This window comes from Cebus imitator, unplaced genomic scaffold (assembly GCF_001604975.1).
Source record: "Cebus imitator isolate Cc_AM_T3 unplaced genomic scaffold, Cebus_imitator-1.0 Scaffold27, whole genome shotgun sequence".
Taxonomy (NCBI): Eukaryota; Metazoa; Chordata; class Mammalia; order Primates; family Cebidae; genus Cebus; species Cebus imitator.
This window is the reverse complement of record NW_016107342.1, coordinates 5,932,605-5,955,992: the sequence shown is the minus strand read 5'-3', so window position 1 is coordinate 5,955,992 and position 23,388 is coordinate 5,932,605. Positions and strand designations below refer to the sequence as shown.

The following is a 23,388-nucleotide window of genomic DNA, read 5'->3' as shown; positions in this document are numbered from 1 at the left end:
CTAGGACTTTCATAGCTAGAGAGGAAAAGTCAATGCCTGGCTCCAAAGGACATGCTGATTCTTTTGTTAGAGGCTAATGCAGCTGGTGACTTTTAAATTGAAGCCAATGCTGATTTGCCATTCTTAACATCCTTGAGGCTTTAAGAATTATGTTAAATCTACTCTGTCTGTGCTCTCTAAATGGAACAACAAAACCTGGTTGCTTTTTGTTTTGTTTTGTTTTGTTTTTATTTGCAGAATGGTCTACTGAATATTGTAAACCCCCTGTTGAGATCTACTGCTCAAAAAAAATTTCTTTCAAAATACTACTGCTCATTGGCAATACACCTGTTCCCTCAAGATCTCTGATGGAGATCTACAAGGAAACTAATGCTATTTTAATGCCTGTGAAGCCAACATCCATTCTGTAGCTGCTAGATCAAGAAAGTCATTTTGACTTTCAAGTTTTATTATTTAAGAAATATATTTGTAAGCCTATAGCTGCCATAGGTCATGATTCCAGTGACGAATCTGAGCAAAGTAAATTTAAAAATCTTCTAGAAAGGATTAATCATCTAGATGACATTAAGGACATTTGTGATTCATAGGAGGGGGTCAAAATATCAACATTAACAGCAGTTTGGAAATACTGATTCCAACCATCATGGATGACTTTGATTTCAGCAGAGAAAGTAACTGCAGATGTGGTGGACACAGCAAGAGGACTAGAATTAGAAGTGGAGCTTATAAAGGTGGCTGAATTGTTGCAATCTTATGATAAAAGTTACATGAATGAGAAGTAAACTTCTTACGAACAGCAAAGAAAGCAGTTTCTTGAGATGGAATCTACTCCTTGAGAAGATGCCGGAACACTGTTGAAATGATAAATGATTTGGATCATAGTACTGTTGATAAAGCAGTGGCAGGGTTTTGAGAGGATTAATTTCAATTTTGAAAACTTCTGCTGTGAGTAGAATGCTGTCAAACAGTATCACATGCTACAGATAAATCTTTTGTGAAGGGCAGAATCAGCTGATGTGGTAAACTTCATTGTTGTTTGTTGTTTTATTTTAAAAAATTGCCACAGCTACCCCAGCCTTCAGCAACCACCACCTGATCATTCAACAGCCATCAACATCAGGGCAAGACCCTCCACCAGCAAAAAGATTGTAACTCACTAAAGACTCACATTATCCTTAGCAATTTTAGCAATAAATTCTTTTTAAATGAAGATATGTACATTGTTGGCTAAGCACGGTGGCCAACAATGAAATTTCATTGATTACAGGCCAATGCCTGTAATCTCAGCACTTTGGGAGGCCAATCAGGTAGATAGCTTGAGCTCACGAGTTCAAGACCAGCCTGAGGAACATGGAGAAATCCTGTCTCTACTAAAAATACAAAAATTAGCCAGGTGTGGTGGCACACACCTGTGGTCCCAGCTACTCAGGAGGCTGAGGTGGGAGGATCGCTTGAGTCCAGGAGGCAGAGGTTGCAGTAAATAGAGATTGTGCCACTGCACTCCATCCTGGGCCACAGAGCCAGATCCTGCCTCAAAACAAACAAACAAAAAGAAATGTACATTGTTTTTTAGACATACTGCTATTCCATGCTTAATAGACTATGGTATACTGTAAACACAACTTTTATACGCATGAGGATAACAAACAATTTGTGTCACTCTATTGTGATAATTGCTTTGTTGTGGTGGTCTGGAACTGATCCTGCAATAATCTCTAAGGTATTCCTGTATATGTCTGAAGAATTAAAAAAAAAAAATTCTCAAACTCCAAAGCCATGTAATATTCTTGCAGATATTATAATTAATCATATAAAATATTTTAGGAAATTGTCCTGAATGGATACATTTAAAAAGTTTCCCCATCGAGTTTAAAATATTATATAAACAACTTTCAAAGACTGGACTTTAAAATAGCTTGTAAAATTTGAAGTGGAATGATCAAAGCAGACATTTTGGAAAAAAAAAAAAAGATATAAAGCATTTGTCAAAGAATAGCATTTCTCAAAGAATAGCATTTCTCAAAAGAATGATCATCATATTCCAAGGTTTATGGCTGCAAGCTACCCAGACCACTTCAGTTTGCATGACTGATTCACTGGGGCATCCAATTTTATCTGTCTGTCACTGCGGCCAGTAAAATTTTGGCTGGAATATTGAATTAGTTATTCCTGGAAACTTTCCCATCAAAGAGATAAATTAAGAACTCTGAATAAAAATTGGCAATCCAACTACTCCAAGCACAAACTTATTGAGACCCTAACGCTAATAAGTTGTAGTGTTCTCAAATTTGAATTACTTAATAGACTTTTCAAAATGATCTTTTGTGAGACAAGCGACATACTAAATTAAACACGTATTTCTTACATAAGCAGGCCTGGATTCTGAAATTAACCCAAAGTATATTGAAATTTAAACAGGAATGGGAACTAAAATACTATGGCAGCAAAGTGAAGTTTTGGTTAAATTCATTTATCTCTGCGTTTGTCAGCACATATCAGTGGCAATTAACCAAATTATCGCATTTTTGGTGAGTTTGTTTTTAACATCTACAGCTCCATATCTGTGCACATTCTCAATGGCTAGTTTAATATTTGCTTATAGGAACTTTTATCAACATCTTGGCAGGTAATACCGATTTGTCATTAATCAGGGTGTGATTATTCACTAATCTCTGCAAACATACTGCTTTAAGTGGATAATTAAAGTATAATACCAAGTAAATGGTTAAATTCTTCCCTTTGAGATATTTTGCCAAAAATAGGGTCTACAGATAAACAACTATTTCCAGTAACTTGCTAATTGATACTGCATCTGATAAAGAGGGTTTTTTTTTTTTTTTTTTTTTTTTTTTTTTAAAAAAAAAGGACGGAAAGAGGTTCCTAAGAGATGTGCTATTTGCTTCTTTGTTACTTCAAAGCATTATAGAGCAAGCAGAGTTTCAAATTGTTGTGGCCCTAGCTGTGAATGAATCTAATTTGGCTCTTGATCACAGAGTTAATAAGCTCAGTACTCTGTATTTCAGGGCATAAGTCCTTGGTCCCTTAAGAGAAGGTGATTGTAAAGAAAAAAAGAAATGCCAAAGTGCCCAGTTACTTCCTGTAAAATAATCTGTCCATTAACTCCTGTGGTCAGCCATAGTTCAACCGACCATAATTCATTTGTACGGTATCAGAAAAGATTTAGTCTTTGTTTCCATCTCTTGCAACTTTTGCCTAGACAAAGGCCTTCAGTTAACAAAACTGTGGTAAGAACAGGCTTGTTTTGAAAGGTACGCTGATGTGTAATGCATCCAAACATTTTTCTATTCTTACCAAATTAACTTCCATTGTTTTTGAAAACTGGACACAAATATAAAAATTCTAGAAATCTGATAAATGTATCTTTTCTCAGTCCACTTGGCAACACAATATTGTATGTATAGGTTTAATATGAACATAATTCTGATAGAAATAAATACATTATCTGGTCCCTTCCTAGAAAGTTCTCTTATTCTCTAAGACTTAAGTAGTACAGTCTGAACAAACTTATTTGGCTCTCTACGTGGGCACTAACAAGCCCCCACAGGAATACAGCTCTTTGGTGCACACGGTTAAGGAAAGATTCAAAACATGCAACCAGAGGAAAATTGGATATTCTTAAAGGTTTCTTTCTATTCTAAGTAAAGAAATGGAGGCCAAGAATAGGTTGCAGCCACTTAGTGTATTAATCTCTGCTATCTCTTATGATATCTGACTACCAAATAAGCAGCTCAATTTCTCTTAATAGTAACTCTTGTTTTGAAAGTTTTTATTTGATTTGGTATTTTAATTGTAGGCTGGGAAGAAATTCATTTTTTCACATACAAAAAGCAAAGAAAAACTCAACAACAGCAAATCACACCAGGATTATAGAAAAGAACGTTACTGAGGCTTCAGATTTGAAAGCCATGAAGTTTCTCCCTTTTAAATGTTCGGAAACTTCAAAGCTTAGGAAACCAGAGAGCAGAAAAGATTAGTCATGGGAGGCTGAGTTTTCCCAACCTGGGTTCCAATCTCTCCCTAGTTAGTGTCCGTGTTGGTTCTTCTGGGCATCCAAATGATGAGAAATGAGCTTCTGTTAGTCTGGTACAGAAAATGCGTGTGTCTTATACCTCCAGCATCACCATGTTTCTCCTTCAGCAGGTTCCAAGCTTCATGCTACATATTGTAACATTAATGAAATGTGGCTCACTTACTGACCCAAAGAACCCTGTTTGTGTCTTCATCTACAAAGTGAGGTGACTATCTAAATAATTCAAAGTCAAACTAATCCCATACTTCCCTCATTTTTTACGGTCTATGTTCAACAGATATCTGTTTATTTGTAGAGACTACATCTTAATATGGTCTTATGCTCAAGGGCCGAGAACCATGCCACCTAAAAAGTCAAAATGTGAAAACACACAACTCCTAAAATAGTTCAAAGAAATGAGAAGCTAATGCTGATTTAAAAGTGGACAGAATAAAAGTTTTGGCCAAGTAGGAGCCATTCATAGTAACTTCACTCTAAGAAGAATCTATACAGTACTCCCATCATAAGTTATGGAGGGAGACTCTAAAGAGAACTTGGACCCTGGTCTGCTGGTTAATCATCTACTTACAATCTCACTTAGGAACAACTTCTATCCTCCTCCATGTTTAAAAACCATATCAGAAAACCTCACCAATACTTTCTTTTACTTTTATTTGCATTTGTTTTATTTTGCATTTATTCCCATGCCATACATATTTGTTTATTCAGTTTCTTCTGGGATTTTTTTTTCTTCTGTGCAACCTCCTATTCTGGTTTAGGAACAATTTGATTCTTTTCAGTAAGGGTCACCAGGGAGCTGGTTCAGCAGTGCATCTTGGATGCCCTGCATACCTGGATAGGCTCAATGACTAGTGAATCTACATCTAAACCCTTAAGTAGCAGCATAACTCTGCATTTCAAAGCATGTGCAGCAAAAAATCAGCACTCTTTTCAGGCCATTGATCCTGTATTCAGCCTCACTGTTTGGCCTGGGCACACCTACCAACTCCACCATTGTGATGTTAGAATGAGACATTATTTCTGTAAAGTGACATCTTTCAGACAACTTAGTAGGTTTTTGTACATGCATACATTTGATGGCCTAGGCAGTTTCACAAGTGTTCTTAAAGTGAACATGAAGATTTGAACGCTGATTTGCATGATTTGGTTTTCTGGGTCAAGTCAATAGTGAATTATTTTTACAGATCATCTCAGGCCAGCGAGAGGAAGAGGAAGCCCCACTAATTCTTTACATATGGCGAGTTTCTTCTAATCAGGCCATGGCTTTATTTAATTAACAACTGCCATATGAGCAGAACTTTTCCATCAACCTCTCAAGAGCGGGAGTGATTTCCTTCTGGTTGCAACACTCAGCCTTCAAGACATCCTTCTGAAATTGACTTTTCAAATAGGGGACCACCACACTGGGCACTAACATGCCACACTACTGAGGCAGGAGCGGTGTGTGTGTTGTTTGCTTAAATCTAATCACCTTAATTCTGCTTCTCACTCTGTGTGTACAATCACAGCCTCCATGTATGTCTGGCGTGGACCTATTTTGTAGCCCAGTAACTACTGAGTCTGTCACTGAAGTTGAGAAAGAACCATACAGAAGCTGATCTGGCAATCAGCCCTAAGAGACAGAAACCTAGGTTTTTGCTTCATCAAGTCTAATAAAGTAGCATGCCTGTTTGGAGAAAAGATCCAATCTAAAAAACAGAACAAATATTAAACCACCTTCTTTTCATGCATATTATTAAAATGCATGGAAAAAAAGCCCCACAAAACAAGTGGCCAGATGAGTCTTCCATACAATTAATCAGTGGGCACCTAACTATATTGGTGAGAGGGTACAGAGAATAGAAATCTAAAGAAGTTATTTGCTGCCTATTAAAAGTATATTGGAGTTATACAGTACTGGAGCAGTGTATTCTCAGCACTCCCAGTTTACTGTCTAAACCAATGATAATAACAAGAATAATGTAAACAACTATTTGATTGCCAGGTGTGGTATAGGCCTAGTGTTTTACAGATATGATTTCTGCTCTACAAAATAATGCTTCAGAGTATGCATTATATTACTTTCTCCCTTTAGAAATGACAAAATTAACACAAAAAAATTCTCCTAACATTGAGTATTTCCTATGTCTCACTCAGTGCTAAGTGCTTCATATGTATTTTTAATTTAATCTTCACAATGATAAGGAATTTATTTCAAGTCAAAAGGCCATAAAGCAGCTGAGCTAGTTGCTGACCCAGGGTCAGGTGGACTCCAAGCCCCAGGGCAGTCTGCACACCACCTCTCAGCTAACCCAGAGCATGTAGACATTAAATATTCCAACCACATGGATTGACGGAGTCTGCATGGCTGCCTCCACTTTGTACACTATGCAATCCTCAAAAGCAAGGATTGTGTTTGATTTGACTTTATGTTTTCATGCCTATCACAATCCTTGACATACAGTGAACACTCAATATTTGTTGAGCAGAGCATTTCAAAAGAGTAATGCACCTTGGGGTAAAGTTGAAGGTCAGAATATACACAATACATCCAGCTCTCACTTCAACAGGGGCAATACAGAAAAGGATTCATACAAAGAGACACAGTAAATACAAAGATAGAGACCGAAGGAGGAAGTCAAACTGCTGTGTTTCCTAAAGTGTGATGCTTAGAATATCTGTGGCCGAAGTACTTGAAGTTCTTGCTGAAAGCAAAAATCCAGAGGTACAGCCTGAGATATATGCAAATCAGAAATTCTGGGGCAGGGATCTGGCCATCTATGTTATCATGCACTCCCTAGATAATTCTTAAACACAGGAAACCAAAAGGAGGCACAAAGCATCGGAAGCTGTGGGAGGAAATTATGCTGAAACTGAGAATTAGATGCACAAAGAGGAAGACCAACTATTATCTTACCTATAAAGGATTGATCTTTTTCAAACAATCCTCCTTCTAGGATATGGTGGTTCACTTTAAAAGCTGATTTAGGGCTGGCATGAGTACAAGGGAAGAGTGTTCAGAATCAGAGGGATTATGTAGAAAACAGAGAAAACATGCCCAGTAATTTGCCTTAAAACAACAACAGAAAAAACTTCCCGTGAAAAGGTGAGAGTAAAGCAAAAAATTTCTTTTGTGAATTACAATTAAATCACTGGAGGTTTTCACTGCACTGAAGGATGCCTTCTCCTGGCCAGGTTTTGAACCAGCTCTTGTTTGAAATAAAGTGATATTTCTGCAGCAAAGAGCACAGACTTACTTGAAGGGTGGAGGTAGATAATGTCTTTCACTGTGAAGTCCCGTGACTGAGCGGCTTTCAGACAATCTGCCAGCAGGCTCAGGAGCAGAAGCCAGGCCAGAGCAGGGCCAGGTTCCATGGCAGACCGAAGCGTCACTCATACAGAGGGCCTGGGAGCGGGCACTCAGGACAACGGGAGAGAACTTGCACCTGAAAAATGAAGAAAGAATCATTTCAGGAGGCTTGCCTGAGCTTCCGTGCTGATGAAATGGGCTGGGGAGAAACAGGGAGCCAAGGACACAAGGAAGTGGGTAGACATGGTGAAAAACTTTATCAACAGTAATTTTAGAGCACTTAGAACATTTCAGCCCAGATCTAGTCCTAATCAGGTTGCTAAAGCTCCCCTGGTAGCCGTCCCCTCTTATATCTAGCAGAGATGGTATCAAGAGAGACTGAATTTTAATGAAATCCAGCTATTTTTTTGCCAGGAGGCCAGGGGATGGCTGCCAGAGTACAATAAAGAAGTCAGGAGGAAAAGCTCAGAAGCATTTCCCTGAGAATGGTGCAGTTCAGGCAGGGAGTGCAGCCGTGCTGGGCCACAGTGTCCATGTAAACCTGTACAGGCCAGACTTTCAGATTTGGGAAAACAAATAAATACAGGAAAGCTGACCTCTCCAAAATTAAAAAGTGCCTCCATAACACAAAACCTCTTTTACGTAACTAATATTTGTTGACCAGGTACTACTGAAGTCCTTTGTATATCCACTGATTCTCCCAGCAACCCTATGAGGTAGGCACTAGTATTAACCCATTTTGAGTAAACTGGGCTCAGCTAATAAGGAGCAGTGCTGACTCCAGCCCAGACAGTGTGGCTTTGGAGTCTGCATTTTTAAATACTAGGCAATTCTGTGTTCTTCTTAAGACTGACTTAAGGTGTATTTAAAAACTGATAATACCGTCTTATCGCTATAGCACTAAGTGATTATCTACTCTGTCCTTTATTCTGGTTGTCCTTTTCACTCAAAATTGAGGAAATACAAATCTGTAATAAGGCTGAATTGCTCTGTTTACTGAGAATGCCGAGATCTGTCTTAATTTTTATATAGGTGCTATTCTCTTGCCATCTTCATAGTTTCCTATAAAGTTTATTCCTCATGTTCTACTATTTTTCCAAGTACCATTATCTCTATTGCTCTGCAAGGAGTCAAGGTTAGATATTCATTTTATTTTAACCTAGCTGAAAGCCAACAATTTTGATATTTTGTTTAATATAAATATTCAACAAGATTTTTAAAATAGCATAACAAAAGAATTCCAAAATTACTTTGTAAAAACACATAGGCAAGGAAATATATTATGAAACAGAAACTCAGTAGAGAAAGTCAATATGATCCAATGAGATTTAGAATGTACTACAAAGCAAAATTAATCAAAACACAATGATAAAAAGTATAAAAATGAATTTAGAAAACAGAACACTCTAAGGAGCCCAGAAATAGACCCAACTGTTTATATGGTGCAAGCAATTGTTCAAAATTATAGAATGGGACAATATTAAATGAATAGTATTATAACTTTAAGTTTTTTAAAATAATTGAAGCCATAAAATACATAACATGCTAAATTACTACCAGATGTGTTGATCATTCTTTACTTGGCAAATTGTTAGAAAACAGAGTAGAGCTCTCTTATCACTTGTAACAGCTTGATAACACCAATCTTCCTAATTTCATGCTCATTATGCCATCATCTGTTTACAATTTGATTCCCAAAGCAAACCTGGCATTCAGGAAGAGAATGAGCTGCTCAGTCACTTAATAAATGTGACTGCCAGGCACTGTGCTGGGCACTTAGTTGAACAATATGATGAAAAAACAAATATCCATCGTACCTCTCCCTTGCAAGTTAGCAGCCAAGTGACAGAACAAACATCACTTCCTCTTGAATGAATGCAATAGTGCTTCTTTTCACATCCATTCTGGCTTTTCTCTGCCAACATGGTGAGGTTGGTAAGGTGAGGCTGCACATCAGGGACAGGTCTGCACAGCACCCCATAGAGACCCGGCAGCACCATGGCCAATACCCTCATCTCCCAATCTGTGGCAGGGTTCAGTTTGAGAGTCAGAGATCAAAATGGCATGAACATTATGTGTATAACTGTAAACATAATACACACAGACAAAAGACTGGAGAGGAAAATACAAAATTAAAATAGTAAAGACATGGTGTATGAGTTAGCCCAGGCTGCCATAATAAAATACCATCGACTGGAAGGCTTATACAACAGAGATCCCTCACAGTTCTGGAAGCTAGGAAGTCCAAGATCAGGGTGTCAGCAGGGCTGGTGTCTCCTGAGGTCTCTCTTCTTGGAGTGCTGATGGCCCTGCATGCACAGTCCTGGTGTCACTTCCTCTACTCATAAGACCCCAATCTGATTGGATGACAGTCTCAGCTTTATGGCCTCATTTAGCCTTAATTACCTCGTTAAAGGCTCTGTCTCTAAATACAGTCACATTCCAAGGTACCAGGGGTTAGGCTTCTATATATGAATTTTGGGGGCACACATTTCAGTCCATTTCAGGTGAGATAGGGGACTGAAAACAGGCTCATAGCGTAAAACTAGGGACTGGAGCACAACACTCTGCTCATAGAATCTAAAAAGAAACCCAAATGGCCAAAAAACCCAAATGGCTACAATTGCTGCTTGAAGCTTTGATCATTTTCTCATGAGGCACCAAGCTCAAAACAAGCAGGGTGCCTCATGAGAAAATGATCAAAGTTCCTGCTTTGCAGCCAGGAACTAAATCAATTCCCCCACAGCTTTCCTGACTGTATGGCAATATCTCCATAGGAAAAAAAAATTTACTTGTATAAAAGATGCTGATGGAAGTCAGGAGCACATTGCCTTGTAGCCCCTTCCAAGGCTATGCCCTCTGTGTGCACAGGGTGGCGGATCATCGTGCCTAAAGTTAAAGGGACTATTTCATTGAGTACAAGAGATCCACCTCTACGCATTATAGGAAAGAGCCAGCAGAATTCTTTAGGACTGATTTGTTTAGCACGAGTTTTCAAATTTGGGAGATTCAAATAATTTTTTTAACCATGAATTTCATGTGTTTAATGATAAATTTCTAAATTCTGAAAGCGATTGAATCTTAATTCTCCCAACACATTTTACTTGTGAAATTATTTCTTTGGAGAAAAAAGTTTGTCTTTTCTAGGTTTATGTATAATTAGAAAAAGGACTGAAAGGATAGACACCAAAATAATGTAGCATTTAGGGAGTGTTTTAATATTCATTTACATGTTCAAAACATTTAAATGAGCATACATTATTTTATAAAGAGAAAAAAAATTTTAAATAACATTTTTCAAAGAATGAGTTTGAATTTTACTTTTTATGCACAAGTTAGTTAGCTTTTCCTCTAAAACCAATGAACCCAAAAATAGTCATATGTCTTCTAAAATAATGGATTCAATATGAAACAGAATGCTTTCTCTTCTCATCTCTTACCATGCCCTTCCCTGGTGTCCTAACACTATTTGGAAGATGCAAGCCTAAGGCATTGAGGGAAAGGGGAAAAGACAGATGGAAGTGAAACTAGAAAACAGGAGGCAATGTGCTTGTAGGGTACTATGCTGCTCACTGCCTCAAACAATGCCACAAAGGTAGAAGGTTAAGAGGAAGGCCTGCACCTTGGCGTAGCCGGTGTAAGGAGAAAGGCAGAAGTCATTTGCCTGGTTCTTTCCTGCTTGGCTCACATTGATCAAGTTTTGCTCCACAAAGAACTCCCTCCTTCCCCTACACTTCAGCAGCCAGAGTGGAGGGCCAAAACCCAGTGTGGATGGACCTCGGATCAGGAAACAGAAAGAAAGCACCTGGCACAGAAATCTGAGGTTTATTTTATTGTATGAACATACTATGCTTACCCATTATCAGATGATAGACATCAAATGATTTTCACTTTTTGGCTATTGCGAATACTGCTGCTGTTAACATTCATGTACATGTTTGTATGCGTTCATACATATTCTGTTTTTTTTGTGTATATATGCAGGAATGGAACTGCTGGGTCTTATGGTCTTATGTTTTACTTTTGGAGGAACTTTCAAACAGTTTTACACTGAAGCTGTACCATTTTACATTCCCATCAGTAATACATGTGTTCCAGTTTCCCCACATCTGCACCAACATTTATTTTCTTTACTTTTTAAAAAAATTATAGCCACCCTAGTTACTGTGAAGTATATCTCACTGTAGTTCTGACTTGTATTTCTCAAGCAACTAGTGATGCTGAACATCCTTCCATGTGCTTATTGGCCATTTGTATGTCTTTTTTAGAGTGATGTCTATTCAAATCCTTTGCCCAATATTTTGCCCAAATATTGTCTAAATATTTTTGAATTGTAAGAGTTTTATATTCTGGATTCTAGACCCTTTTCACATAAATGATTTGCAAATATCCTCTCCCATTCTGTGTTGTCTTTTACTTTCTTGATGGAGTCCTTTGATCCACAAAAGTTTTTAATTTTGATGAAGCTCACATATTTTTGTAAACATGAATTTTGTTCCCTTGTAAAAGTCAAGACCAACACAGGATTAAAAAAATGCAGACAATGCACAGTAAAAGAACCTGTCTACTTTATAGTAGACAAACCTGTATTTTCCACCTCTCTTTTCCATGAGAAAAATAGGACGGGCAGGACTGTTTATTCATACCACCGACTGTTTACATTCCTGCAGTAAATCATGAAGCACCACTCACTCTATTAGTATTTTCTAGGAATTGAAAAATGAAAGATGAGTGACATGCATTCACAATTAGCCTAATAGCTACTGAAATATGAGCTCTGCTGAGGGGATGTATCTTTTCCTCACAGATTCTCAGTAGCTGATGGAGCTTTAATCCACAAACCTCACAAATGTGATGCTGGACATGTTCAGATGATATAAAGTCTTTCCTGGGATTTTGATGCTCTTCTACAGAATTTGCAGTGCCTTTGGACTGTTTTAGACATTTAGATAAGATATTCTGTTTCCATTTTATGATTTTGCTATTTGAATATGCACCGCAGATCCCATCCCTGAATACAGTTCTCTTTATGAAGACGTACACTCTCATTTTCACAGCTCTGTGACCTTTCATTTGTTATTTATGAGCTTTTGCAAATCTAATACCACTCTGACAGATTTAATTTGTGCCCTAAATTACCTTTGCATGAGTTACTCAACTGCTGGTTTTATTCCAGTGGATTACTTGCTACATTCTGAAAAAAAAAATTAATTCAAGATCTACTGGATTTCCTCCACTTGGGAGAAAGTTGAGAAGAGTTCCATTCTGAGCCTTTACTCTGTGGATGGTACTAGACAATGTAAAGGGGGATTTCTACATCAGTCAGGGGCAAAGAGCTAGGACCCTAACCCAGGCCAAGTTTTACAAGTCTACACCCTAATTACTATTTCATGTACAGTCTATAAAATGAGATACTTCCACTTAAACTGGTCACTAGAATAAAATTAAGCATTTTGGAAGCTATCTTAAGAACCAAGTACTAAATTACCAAATCTAAGGACTAAGTCAATATATAAGCAATTGTAAAGTGGGAACAAATACACATCTAAATATGTTTCAATGCTACTCAAACTGAAATTTAAAAATTCCTAATACAAGACAAGAATGGAACTCTGAAGCCTAAAAGATCACAATCAATCTTGATTTAATTTTTAATATGGTGGTGCCTTAGTTGCCTGAAAAAATTAATACAGTTTCCAAAAGTATAAACTAAAGGTGGGTCTTTCTAAAGCTAAGTCTCCTTAAATACACCACTCTGACCACAGGCACCTTTCTTGCAATTTGGGAATTGCTCAAGATATGTCCTAATTTAAAGATTTGTCTCGGGACTGGGTGCTGCAGCTCATGCCTATAATCCCAGCAGTTTGGGAGGCCGAGGCAGGAGGATCACCTGAGGTCGGGAGTTCAAGACCAGTCTGGCCAACATGGTTAAACCCCATCTCTACTAAAAATACAAAAATTAGCCAGGCATGGTGGCAGGTACCTGTAATCCCAGCTACTCCAAAGGCTAACGCAGGAGAATTGCTTGAACCCAGGAGGTGGAGGTTGCAGTTAGCCAAGATCACACCAATGCACTCCAGCCTGGGTGACGGAGACTCCATCTCAAAAATAAATAAATAAAATTGTCTGCTAATTCTTTCACATGTCTCCATTGAGACAAGAAGTCTACATACTGTCATTTTGACTCTGAGCCAACCTTACTAACTAGTGGACCAGAATGTGGTATAAATGATGCTATGTAATTTCCAAAGCTAGGTCATAGAGGACGATGCAATTTACACCTGATACTCTGTAACAACTATGCTGAAGCTCTGAGCCACCATGTAAGCAGCCTAAGTGCCTTGAGGCTGCCATGCTACAAAGAGCTACTGAGACTTCATTTAAAAAAAGAGCTGCGCAGCCAATCCCTAAAGCCTCCAATCCCAGCTCCTCCCCTCTATTCCAGCTCCAGCCAGTTACCTTGCAACTGCATAGAAACTCCCAGAAAAGCCCAGCTTAGCCCTTCTCACATTCCTGACCCACAGAAATAATGAGAGAAAATAAAATGATTGTTGCTGCCTTGCAGCTACTAAGGTCTGTGGTAATTTGCAAAGCAGCTACAGATACCTAGACACAAAAAAGTGGAGCAAAAGAGCCAACTAGAAATTACAGTTCAGCTCATGAAGATAATTGAAAATTTAAGGATACACTGAGTGTAAAGTACAGAACTCCCAACCAAATAGGCTGCAACTAAAACTGCGACTGGGAGGGAAGGGGAAGCATTTTACTGTCTCACCTGACCGTCCAGTTTAGACATGGCTGGACTTTTAACCTGGTTTTCAGGAAGTTTCATCCCTCAACTTTCCTCTGCCCCATTTTTTACTTTTATTCTCATCAGGTCCTCCCAAACTTTGGCCACCAGCAGTTCCAAAAGCATTCTCCAGCAGTCTGTTTTCAAAATGTTTCAAGAGAAGCTCTAAGAAAGGAGGGAGGTCCATTCTTGGACCGAGAATTGGCCCGAGGAATGTTCCATTCCACCTGCCCAGGGCTACGTCACTAGCATGTAGCTGAAATAGCAAGAGTGTCACCTTTATTCAAGTCACAAGGTTTGAGAGTGCAGGAGGTATTGGTTTCCCACAGGAAATCCTAGGTGTTGCAGGCTGAAGCAGAAGGACTAGATGCTGGGAGAGCAAAACCACAGATGACCACAACAATACGGAGTTTGAACAACCTCATTGGCCTAGGCACGTAGAATGAAACTAAGGGTTGCTCTGGTGAATATTTCTGCAAATACCAGAAGATAGAAGTGCTCCCTGTTGACAGGTTACCTATTGACAAGTAGGAATGTTACCTATTTTCCTCTCTAAAAATTGAATACCACTTCATTACAACTTTTCAAATCAAAATATAAGGTTGAAACAATAAAACCAAAGTTCTAGGGAGCATTTGTAATCCATTCTGCTCTATACTTCCCCCTTCTTATAAGAATGGGTCTTCTGCTAACAGCAATCACCTGTTACTATTGAAGAACTTCATGTTTTTACATGGCCCATCCTACTGGCTACTGTTATTTGAGCCAGTGTTGGACATTTTCTCCAAGTCTGGCCAATTAGAATTCTTCCTGAATATTTTTCAAACTAGAATGGAGATATAAACCAGTCTTCTTTGGTACAGGAGCCCCCAAGGTGTGACACTCAGGAACATGTGTATGCCATTTTCCTCCCCTCATGGAGTAGGAAGAAGAGAATGCAACTTGTTGGCTAAGAGAAACAGTGATGAGAGAGTCAGAAAAGCCCCAACTGTGTTCAACCCTTGCATTTTTCACCAATTTTTAACTCTTCCCTTAATTATTATAGAAGCCTTAGTATCCATCCAATAAATCTCCCTTTTGCCCAAGATAGTTTGAGCTGGAATTCTGTCCCTCGCAACCAGGAGCTCTGGCTCCAAAAGAGTCCTCCAATAGGATCCAACCACCAGATTAAATTTGTTTTGTAAACAAATATGCTTTTTACATTAATTTTTTTTTTTTTTTGAGACAGAGTTTCGCTCTTGTTACCCAGGCTGGGGTGCAATGGCGTGATCTTGGCTCACCGCAACCTCCGCCTCCTGGGTTCAAACAATTCTCCTGCCTCAGCCTCTCGAGTAGCTGGGACTATGGGCGCATGCCACCAGGCCCAGCTAATTTTTGTATTTTTAGTAGAGACAGGGTTTCACCATATTGACCAGGATGGTCTTGATCTCTTGACCTCGTGATCCACCCGCCTCGGCCTCCCAAAGTACTGGGATTACAGGCGTGAGCCACCGCACCCGGCCCACATTAATGTTTCTTTAAGGCTTATCAACTAAAGGTTAGGGCTTTGAAGTATCAATAACAGAGAACTAGCCAGAGATGATCTCTCTTGGATTTTATAGACACTGATGTTTCATTTCTACACCTAGGAGAAAGTTATTCACACATACCCAATCTGAACTGAGAATTTACTTGCATAAAAATCAATGATTTTTTTTTTTTTTAAAAGTTCATTTCTCTTTCTGGAGCCCCTTGACAAGGCTAGAGTTATAGGGAAAAAGCTGTCTTTCTCCCTTGCCCCAATTTGATTTAAAGTTAAATTGCATCAAAATACTTCAATTCCTGAAGGGCAAATGATGTCTTGTTGTATATGTCTGGTAATATATAATCATTTATCATTTAACAATGAGGATACAGAAAATTGCATTGTTAGGTGATTTTGGTGTTGTGTGAACATCATGGAGTGCACTTATAAAAACCTAGATGGTATAGCCTACTACACACCTAGGCTATTGAGTATAGCCACTATAATCTTATGGGATTACTGTTGGATATGCAGTTCGTTGTTGACAAAAAATGTCATGCAGCGCATGACTGTATTCACAATTCTAAAGGATGTATTTATTCCAGGAGCTATTCGCTTGTTGGTTATATGCTTGTTTGCTTTCTCCATCAATCTGAAGGTTCTTGAGAACTGACAAGAAGGCATTTACAAGTGCAAACAGCCAGAAGGGAATGGAGTCAAGGAACTCCCAGGCAGGAATGGAACATTAGGTATATGTCAGTTAACAGTTTGCCCTTTTTTATTTATTGGCAGGGGGCGGTGGTTTGAAGACATTTTTGCTCTTGTGTCTTTTATTTAAATCTTCTTATGTTTCAGAATGCCATTTTTCATTTTATTTTTTCTGGGAATGTTTACCCTAGGGATATTCCAAAGATGTAGAAGTATAAAATGCACTCGGAAATAATATAATAATTCTAAGTGGACTAAATTGCCGCCAGGTCTATTTTTATATGCAAAATAGCCTGGTTCCAAATCTGTCATTAGATTAGGCATATGCTTTATATCCTTTAATCAAAAAAGAGTTATCTTGGCACTATACAGAGGTAATCATTTCTGTTTCCAAATCTTCAGAAACAAGAAGTGCTAGTAATCAATTATAAAGCAGACACTGCCTGCCACGCACCCGTGGAGATATTCTGCACTATTTGGACTGAGTTTTATTCACAGTGCCCACTGAAAGGTGTTTTGGGCCACTTTGTCATCATTTTAGAGAGCTGGCATGAAGATTCTGATTGAGGCTTTGAGGTCGGTTCATTCTCCCACCCCACCCAATGTCTTTGGCACTGCCCTGCTCACCCACATTCTTCAGGGTTTTCTGCCCTTCCTGACACCCCTCACCACATTGTCTGAAAGCCAAATGTAAACAAGCCACCCTGAAATCTTTAAACTCTTGATAAAATGTTTCTTCCATTGCTTTGTGTTGACAGAAACCCAGCTCACAGCAAAAACTGCTGTTTCCTTTTGAGCTATTTCCAATGGAGGGTACTCACTCTTTCAAGTTCCAAGGATTCTGGGGGCAGGAGGAGGCAAGAATTCTCCCTCCCACCATAGTTTACAAATTATGCCCTTTCTTTCCACACAAATTCTCCTCCCCACCTCAAAGACTAAACCATCTGCCCTTGTAGCTAGCTGTCAAGAAGGGGTTAGAGAATGTGAAGAATATGGCTCACCTGCAACTATTAACACACACTTAACCTCATCTTGTATTCCCACTCAAGATTGGGAAGAACCAACTCATGCTGAATCTTATGTCCGACCTGGCATGGAGTAGCGTTTTCCCCGTGGTTCCAAGAATCTTGACCAAATATTTGTCAAAAATCCTTGAGAGTTGTTTCCATTTGGCCTTTGAAATAATTTAAGTTCAAGAAAGAGTTGTAATTACCAATTTTTTAGGTATGGAGAACCTTTACAGAATTTCTTACAGCAGAGAAGAGCCAGGCTGTGCTCTTTTTTTCTTGTAGGAAAAAGAAAAAAATCAAATAGCCAACAACAAAACAATGGCTTATGTAAAAACCCTATGGTAAAGCACTATTTGCAAACCACTGGGTTCATTAGCAGCCAACTTCTAAATCTTAAACAATAATTCTCACTTGATAATGAATATGTTTTAAAAACAAATCTATGCATGTACTCACTCTCCAGATCTGATCAACCAATACCTTGAGCTACACGCAGTATGTCTCCTGACAGCTCAAAGACTATCACAGTTTTATTTTTGTGAAAGGGTATAAGGTTGGCTGAATCAACCTAAACTCTAATTTGACTTTTCAAACACACTTCACTAATTAGCCACTTATTTAGAGGAAAGAAGGATTTCCTCATCCTTCATTTGAAGGCAAAAGAATGTATCAAATAAACTCCCAACTCTATATCATTGAGGCAGGAATGCTTCCTTTATAATGCACCATCTTCATTTCTAAGCCTCTATCAATAATGATAATTAAAGAAGTATATTATTGTAGCAAAGCAGAATATAATAAGGTTTTACACAGTCTTCATTCAAGCAGAAAAGGATGCAGGGGTTATGAATAAAAGGATTGTCCTTGATAATAGAAAATTTTTGTTTTTGCATCTAAATTAATTTCTTTCTTAGAGAGAAAAAAAAAGTACTGAGTAGCCTCTTATGGATAAGAAAATTGTTCTCCTTATTTTCTATTTTACATGTTCACTCATTCACCCATTCATCGTCCTCTATGAGGCAGGCATAGGTAACATTATCTGTTCTATACGTTATTGTTAACAGTTCCAACATAATACTCAAATTCTTGAGCTCTCTTAGTAAAATCATTAATGTTATTTTTAAAATAAAAGTCCCCACAAAGGCTGCTAAGAACATGGGAGGAAATGCTGGCTTCTGTTACTTAGTGAAGAGTGAGCATGGTGTGATGTTGATGTGTCATCCTTAGAACCAAGGCCACATACATGTGAGATGCAGGAAGAGGAGCCAGGTGACATGACTGTACCAGCCCTACACAGGCATTATCCAAAAAAACCAAAAAGACATCCATATTCCTTCCTTTCAACTAGGGCAGCTTTTCTGGAAGAAGAAAGGAAGGAAGAGATGGAGAGAGACAGGGATGACACACAACCTGAGGGGCAGGTACAAGCTGTGGCATGCCCCAGACTCTGATTCAAGGTGATCCCATTGAAGCTTTCTAGTCTCTAACTGACTGGCAATTGGGGCCCTGTTTGGTCTTCAAAACAACCCTAAGATGAACCTTGGGGGAGGAGGTAAAGTGGGAGCTCCAGCGCCTGCCTACTACTTGCCCCTTGACATCTCAGCTTAACCAACAAAGCCACCGTACACAGGTGTCTAGTGCACCACGCTGCTTCTCATTCAGTGCCTTGGCTCCTGCTGTCATCCTTGTTTTTTTTTTTTTTTTTTTCCCATTCTTTACAGAAGGCTCAGTTCATCTTCTTTAGAAAGGCTCCCATCCCCTCTCCTCACACCAGATCGATCAGGAACCATCTTTTCTGCTCCTGTTTTTGCCGCTACCTATCTAAGGTGGCTAGAGGCATTGTTTTGTAAGGAAAATGGGCTGTGTATTTTTGACAGATTTGGGCTCAAGTCCTAGCTTTGACACTTATTAGGACTATGACCTTGGACTTTATCTTTCCTCATCTCTAAAATGAGACTGATAGTTTCTATGCTGTAGGGACAGGATATTAATACATCATTTATACCTTTCATTAGTTATTATTGCCAACATGTAGTAGAACTGTTACGATGACATACCTTTTACTAAATTTTGAGCTCCTTAATTAAGGGTGTAAATTTCATGGACATCACCTGATTTATCTTTAAGTTCGTAGCCCCTATGACATAGGAAGTCTCTGACACCAAATTTCTTGAAAACATGGATTTCATATCAAAGTAATCAGAATATAACAACTTCTTTTATAACAGAGGGATGTGTGTGTGTTGTGTGCACACTGACATGTGTATGCATGCTACAGAAACCTGGAGGAAGAAAAAAATTGGGAGTGTTTCTGGTGAGGAAGATAAAAAGATAAAGTTACCTTGAGAGGATGACATCTTTCAGGGAAATCTTCAAGTCTTTGAGTAAGACTTTAACGGGGATGGATTGGACCAGCAAAGGGTTGTGACCCACATCTCCCTAATCAAGCTTACTCAGAGGTGTCCATGGGAAATACTATGCATTAAGAGTCAAAATACACAGGAGCATATTAAAGGCTCTGAAAAGTACTGCAGTGAAGAAATCTCTTTGGTTTTGCTTATGCCAGCATTTCCCCCACATTCATTTGAACAGTGACAAACCCCTCCCAAAGAGCTTATTTTTTCATGAACATCTATTAACTAGTCTAGTTTTCTGAGGATTAGTTTGGGGAACCAATGTCCTATTCAAAGTGTGTTATTTTATACATGAAAGAATTGAGGCAAAGAGTATTTCAGGTATCTGTCCACAGCCAAAAGCTGGCAAACAATTAGAGCTTCAAGGGCAGCCTCATTTTCCTGCCACCCTGGCTAGGACACTTTTCAGCCCAGAGTGCCATGTCACAGTCAGCAGAAACATGACAACTTGAAACCTGCTTAACTTCAACAGAGAAAGCAGGCGATCACCTCATTTTGCGATGTACAGGATGGTTAAAATCTACCCCAAATCTGCATCTCACCTATCGCAATTTCCTCCCTTGAACATAAAGCCTGATATCATCACCAACTGGAAATTTAGGTTCACAAATGTTTTCTTTTAAAATTCACATACCCCTGGAAGCTTACTTTAAGAGAACCTTCCTTTATGAAAAGCTTCAGGCCAATCTGATTCCTTGACCTCCACATCCCACCTGATATGCAGCTGCCCCCACGGTGCCAAGGAGAGAGGAAGGCAGAGGCTAGGAGGTGGGCAGGGCAGTCCGGCTGATCCTCCAGCTGCCTATGAGGTCACCCTGTACCTCCTTGTCTTGTAGGGGCAGGTGGCTATCTGTCTTGGTGTTGCCTCTAACTGCCAACCCAGCTCAGGATCCATTACATTTTATAAAGATCATATTTACCCATTGGTATACTTATTTGATTATTGGACACTGGAAATAAAAGGGCTTAGAAAAAGAGATGTTAAAATTCAATTGCAGCAACATGGATGAACCTGGAGGACATTATGCTAAGTGAAATAAGCCAGGCAAAGAAAGATAAACACTGTATTCTATGATCTCACTAGATGCAGAGCCTAAAAATGTTGAACTCACAGAGGAAGAGTAGAATGGTGGTTGTCAGGAGCTGACGGAGGAAGGGGAGATGTTGGTCAAAGTGTATAAAATGTCAGTGAGATAGGAGGAATAACTTCTGGGGATCTGTTGTACAGCATGGTGACTAGAGTTAATAACAGTGTATCATATAATTGAAAATTGCTAAGAGAATAGTTTTGTTTTTTTTTTTTTAGATGGAGTTTTGCTCTTGTTACCCAGGCTAGAGTGCAGTGGCGCGATCTGGGCTCACCGCAACCTCTGCCACCTGGGTTCAGGCAATTCTCCTGCCTCAGCCTCCTGAGTAGCTGGGATTACAGGCACGCACCACCATGCCCAGCTGATTTTTTGTATTTTTAGTAGAGACGGGGTTTCACCATGTTGACCAGGATGGTCTCAATCTCTTGACCTCGTGATCCACCCGCCTCGGCCTCCCAAAGTGCTGGGATTACAGGTGTGAGCCACCGCGCCCGGCCAAGAATAGTTCTTAAATGCTCTCATCACTAGAACATCTTAAGTATGTGAGTGACTGATAAGTTAATTCGCTTGATTTAATCATTTCACAATGTACACATATTTCAAAACATCATGTTGTATATCATAAATGTATACAATTTAGAAAACACTAATCCCAGCTACTCAAGAGGCTGAGGCAAGAGCACCTTTTGAGCCCAGGATTTCAAGGATGCAATGAGCTATGACGGAGCCCCTGCACTCCAGTCTGGGCAACAGAGTGACATCCCTAAAAAATAAAATAAAATAAAAATAGATACTACATAAATAAACAGTAGGAAAAACTTCATAAGCACCATTGCTAGAGGTGGATATATCGTGGAGTTTAAGCTTCAGGGTACCTGATTGCATGAACCCCTGACAAGACCCTGCTCTTAATTTTATGGTTGTAATTACATGGTCTTTTCCTTGAGGGCCATACTCTCTAAAAACCTGGATCCATCACCCATGGCCAGAATAATGCAAAAATATTTTTATGTTGTAATAATATTCTTGCTTTTCTCTGAGAAAGCATTAATAAGAGTACATGCTGTCATGCTACTTTCATGGCAAGAAACAAAAAAAAAAAAGAGGGAAAGATGCCACACTAGCAAAGGAAGGACTTCTCAAAATTGGGGAAGTAGAGTTACATCTGGAGAAAACTATTAACCCACTGAATAACCCCACTGACTCCGAGCACTGCCTGTGGGCAAATCGCCCAGGAACACTCAAAGGGGAGAGGGTGCTAGGACCCCAAGGTAAGTATAATCAAGAGAAAGCCTCCAGCAGCAGATACCATGTTTTTTAGCTATTTTAAAAAGGCTCCAAGAAACCACTTCATCTCATCACCCTAAGCAGAGCAGAGGCCTCGCCCTGGAAAGGAGGGCCTCTAAGGGCAAGAGGGCAGCCACGCCCAAGGGCCACAGACAGGCTGACCAGGAATGGCTACAGCAAGCACATGAAGTGCTGGGCTCCAGAGCAGAGAGACCCCAGGCCCCATTACCCACTTGCTAGGATTACTTTGGGAGAGAATAGGTAATGCACCAAAAGCAGTGTGGTGCAACCCAGGAGGCAGCCAGCTCAGCCTAGCATGCTGACTGCTACTGGGCAGGTTGCTCAACTGCTCTGTGCCTTAGTTTCCTCATCTGCAAAATAGGGAAATAAAAACCTCCAGTGTATAGGGCTCTTAGGAGGTTTAAAGGAGATGATACACTTTGAACAATGCTGGCACATGCTTGCTAGCTAATATAGTTCTCAAAATCAGCTCACAGCAGGCGAGGAAGGCACTCGGTTACTCACCTGGATCAAGACACTGCCCAGGAACGTCTGCTTTCCAGTCAGGAAGGACCTTTCAAAGGTCTTCCAAAAGGTGCCATGGCATGCCAAGTTCCATTACAAGAAGTCAAAAGCCTGGGTCACCTGTCAAACTTTCTAGCTGATCCCAAGCTATGATCAGCATCTTGTGGTGAGGATAAAAACACAGGCAGAAGTGAGGCGGATTAATTAGGGAAGACCTGGGGCAGGATTTGTCAAATTAGAAAAGGGTTTTCTCCTATAAGAGTAGAAAAAGTTTCACAGACAGAACCTCTCCCACTCCATTAACTAATGAATGTTACTTATGATACTAATGAATATAGACAGAAAACCAGGATTAAGCTTTAAAACTAATTAAAAATTGCCAAATATAAAAATTATATTCAAATAAAATACATTAATTATATGGAAAATAACAGCAAAAATGAACATTTATTGAGCACTTACATAGAACTGAACAGTATAAAACTGCAACTATTCCATCATTTTTGATCTACAAAAAGAGCAACTTCATATCACTCAACCTAGTATGTACAAGGTGCTTCCATAAGTGCTTTCTGTAATCCTCACAACATCCAATGTAGTAGGGGTAATTATTATTACTCCATTTTACAGGTATAGAAACTAGGACATCAAGAAATAAGCGTGCATTTTTTTTTTTTTTTTTTTTTTTGATGGAGTCTCACTCTGTCACCCAAGCTGGAGTG

General features: G+C 39.2%; 1 protein-coding gene across 1 annotated transcript in view; it reads right to left on the bottom strand.

The window, feature by feature from the left end:
- LYPD6 (LY6/PLAUR domain containing 6) overlaps positions 1 to 7,477 on the bottom strand; it is a 49,969-nt gene extending 42,492 nt beyond the window's left edge. The window contains exon 1 of the mRNA XM_017523228.2: positions 7,288 to 7,477. Coding sequence (XP_017378717.1) covers positions 7,288 to 7,405 — 118 coding nt within the window. The 5' untranslated portion in view covers positions 7,406 to 7,477. The remainder of the gene's footprint in view (positions 1 to 7,287) is intronic.
- Between the last annotated feature and the right edge of the window lie 15,911 nt (positions 7,478 to 23,388).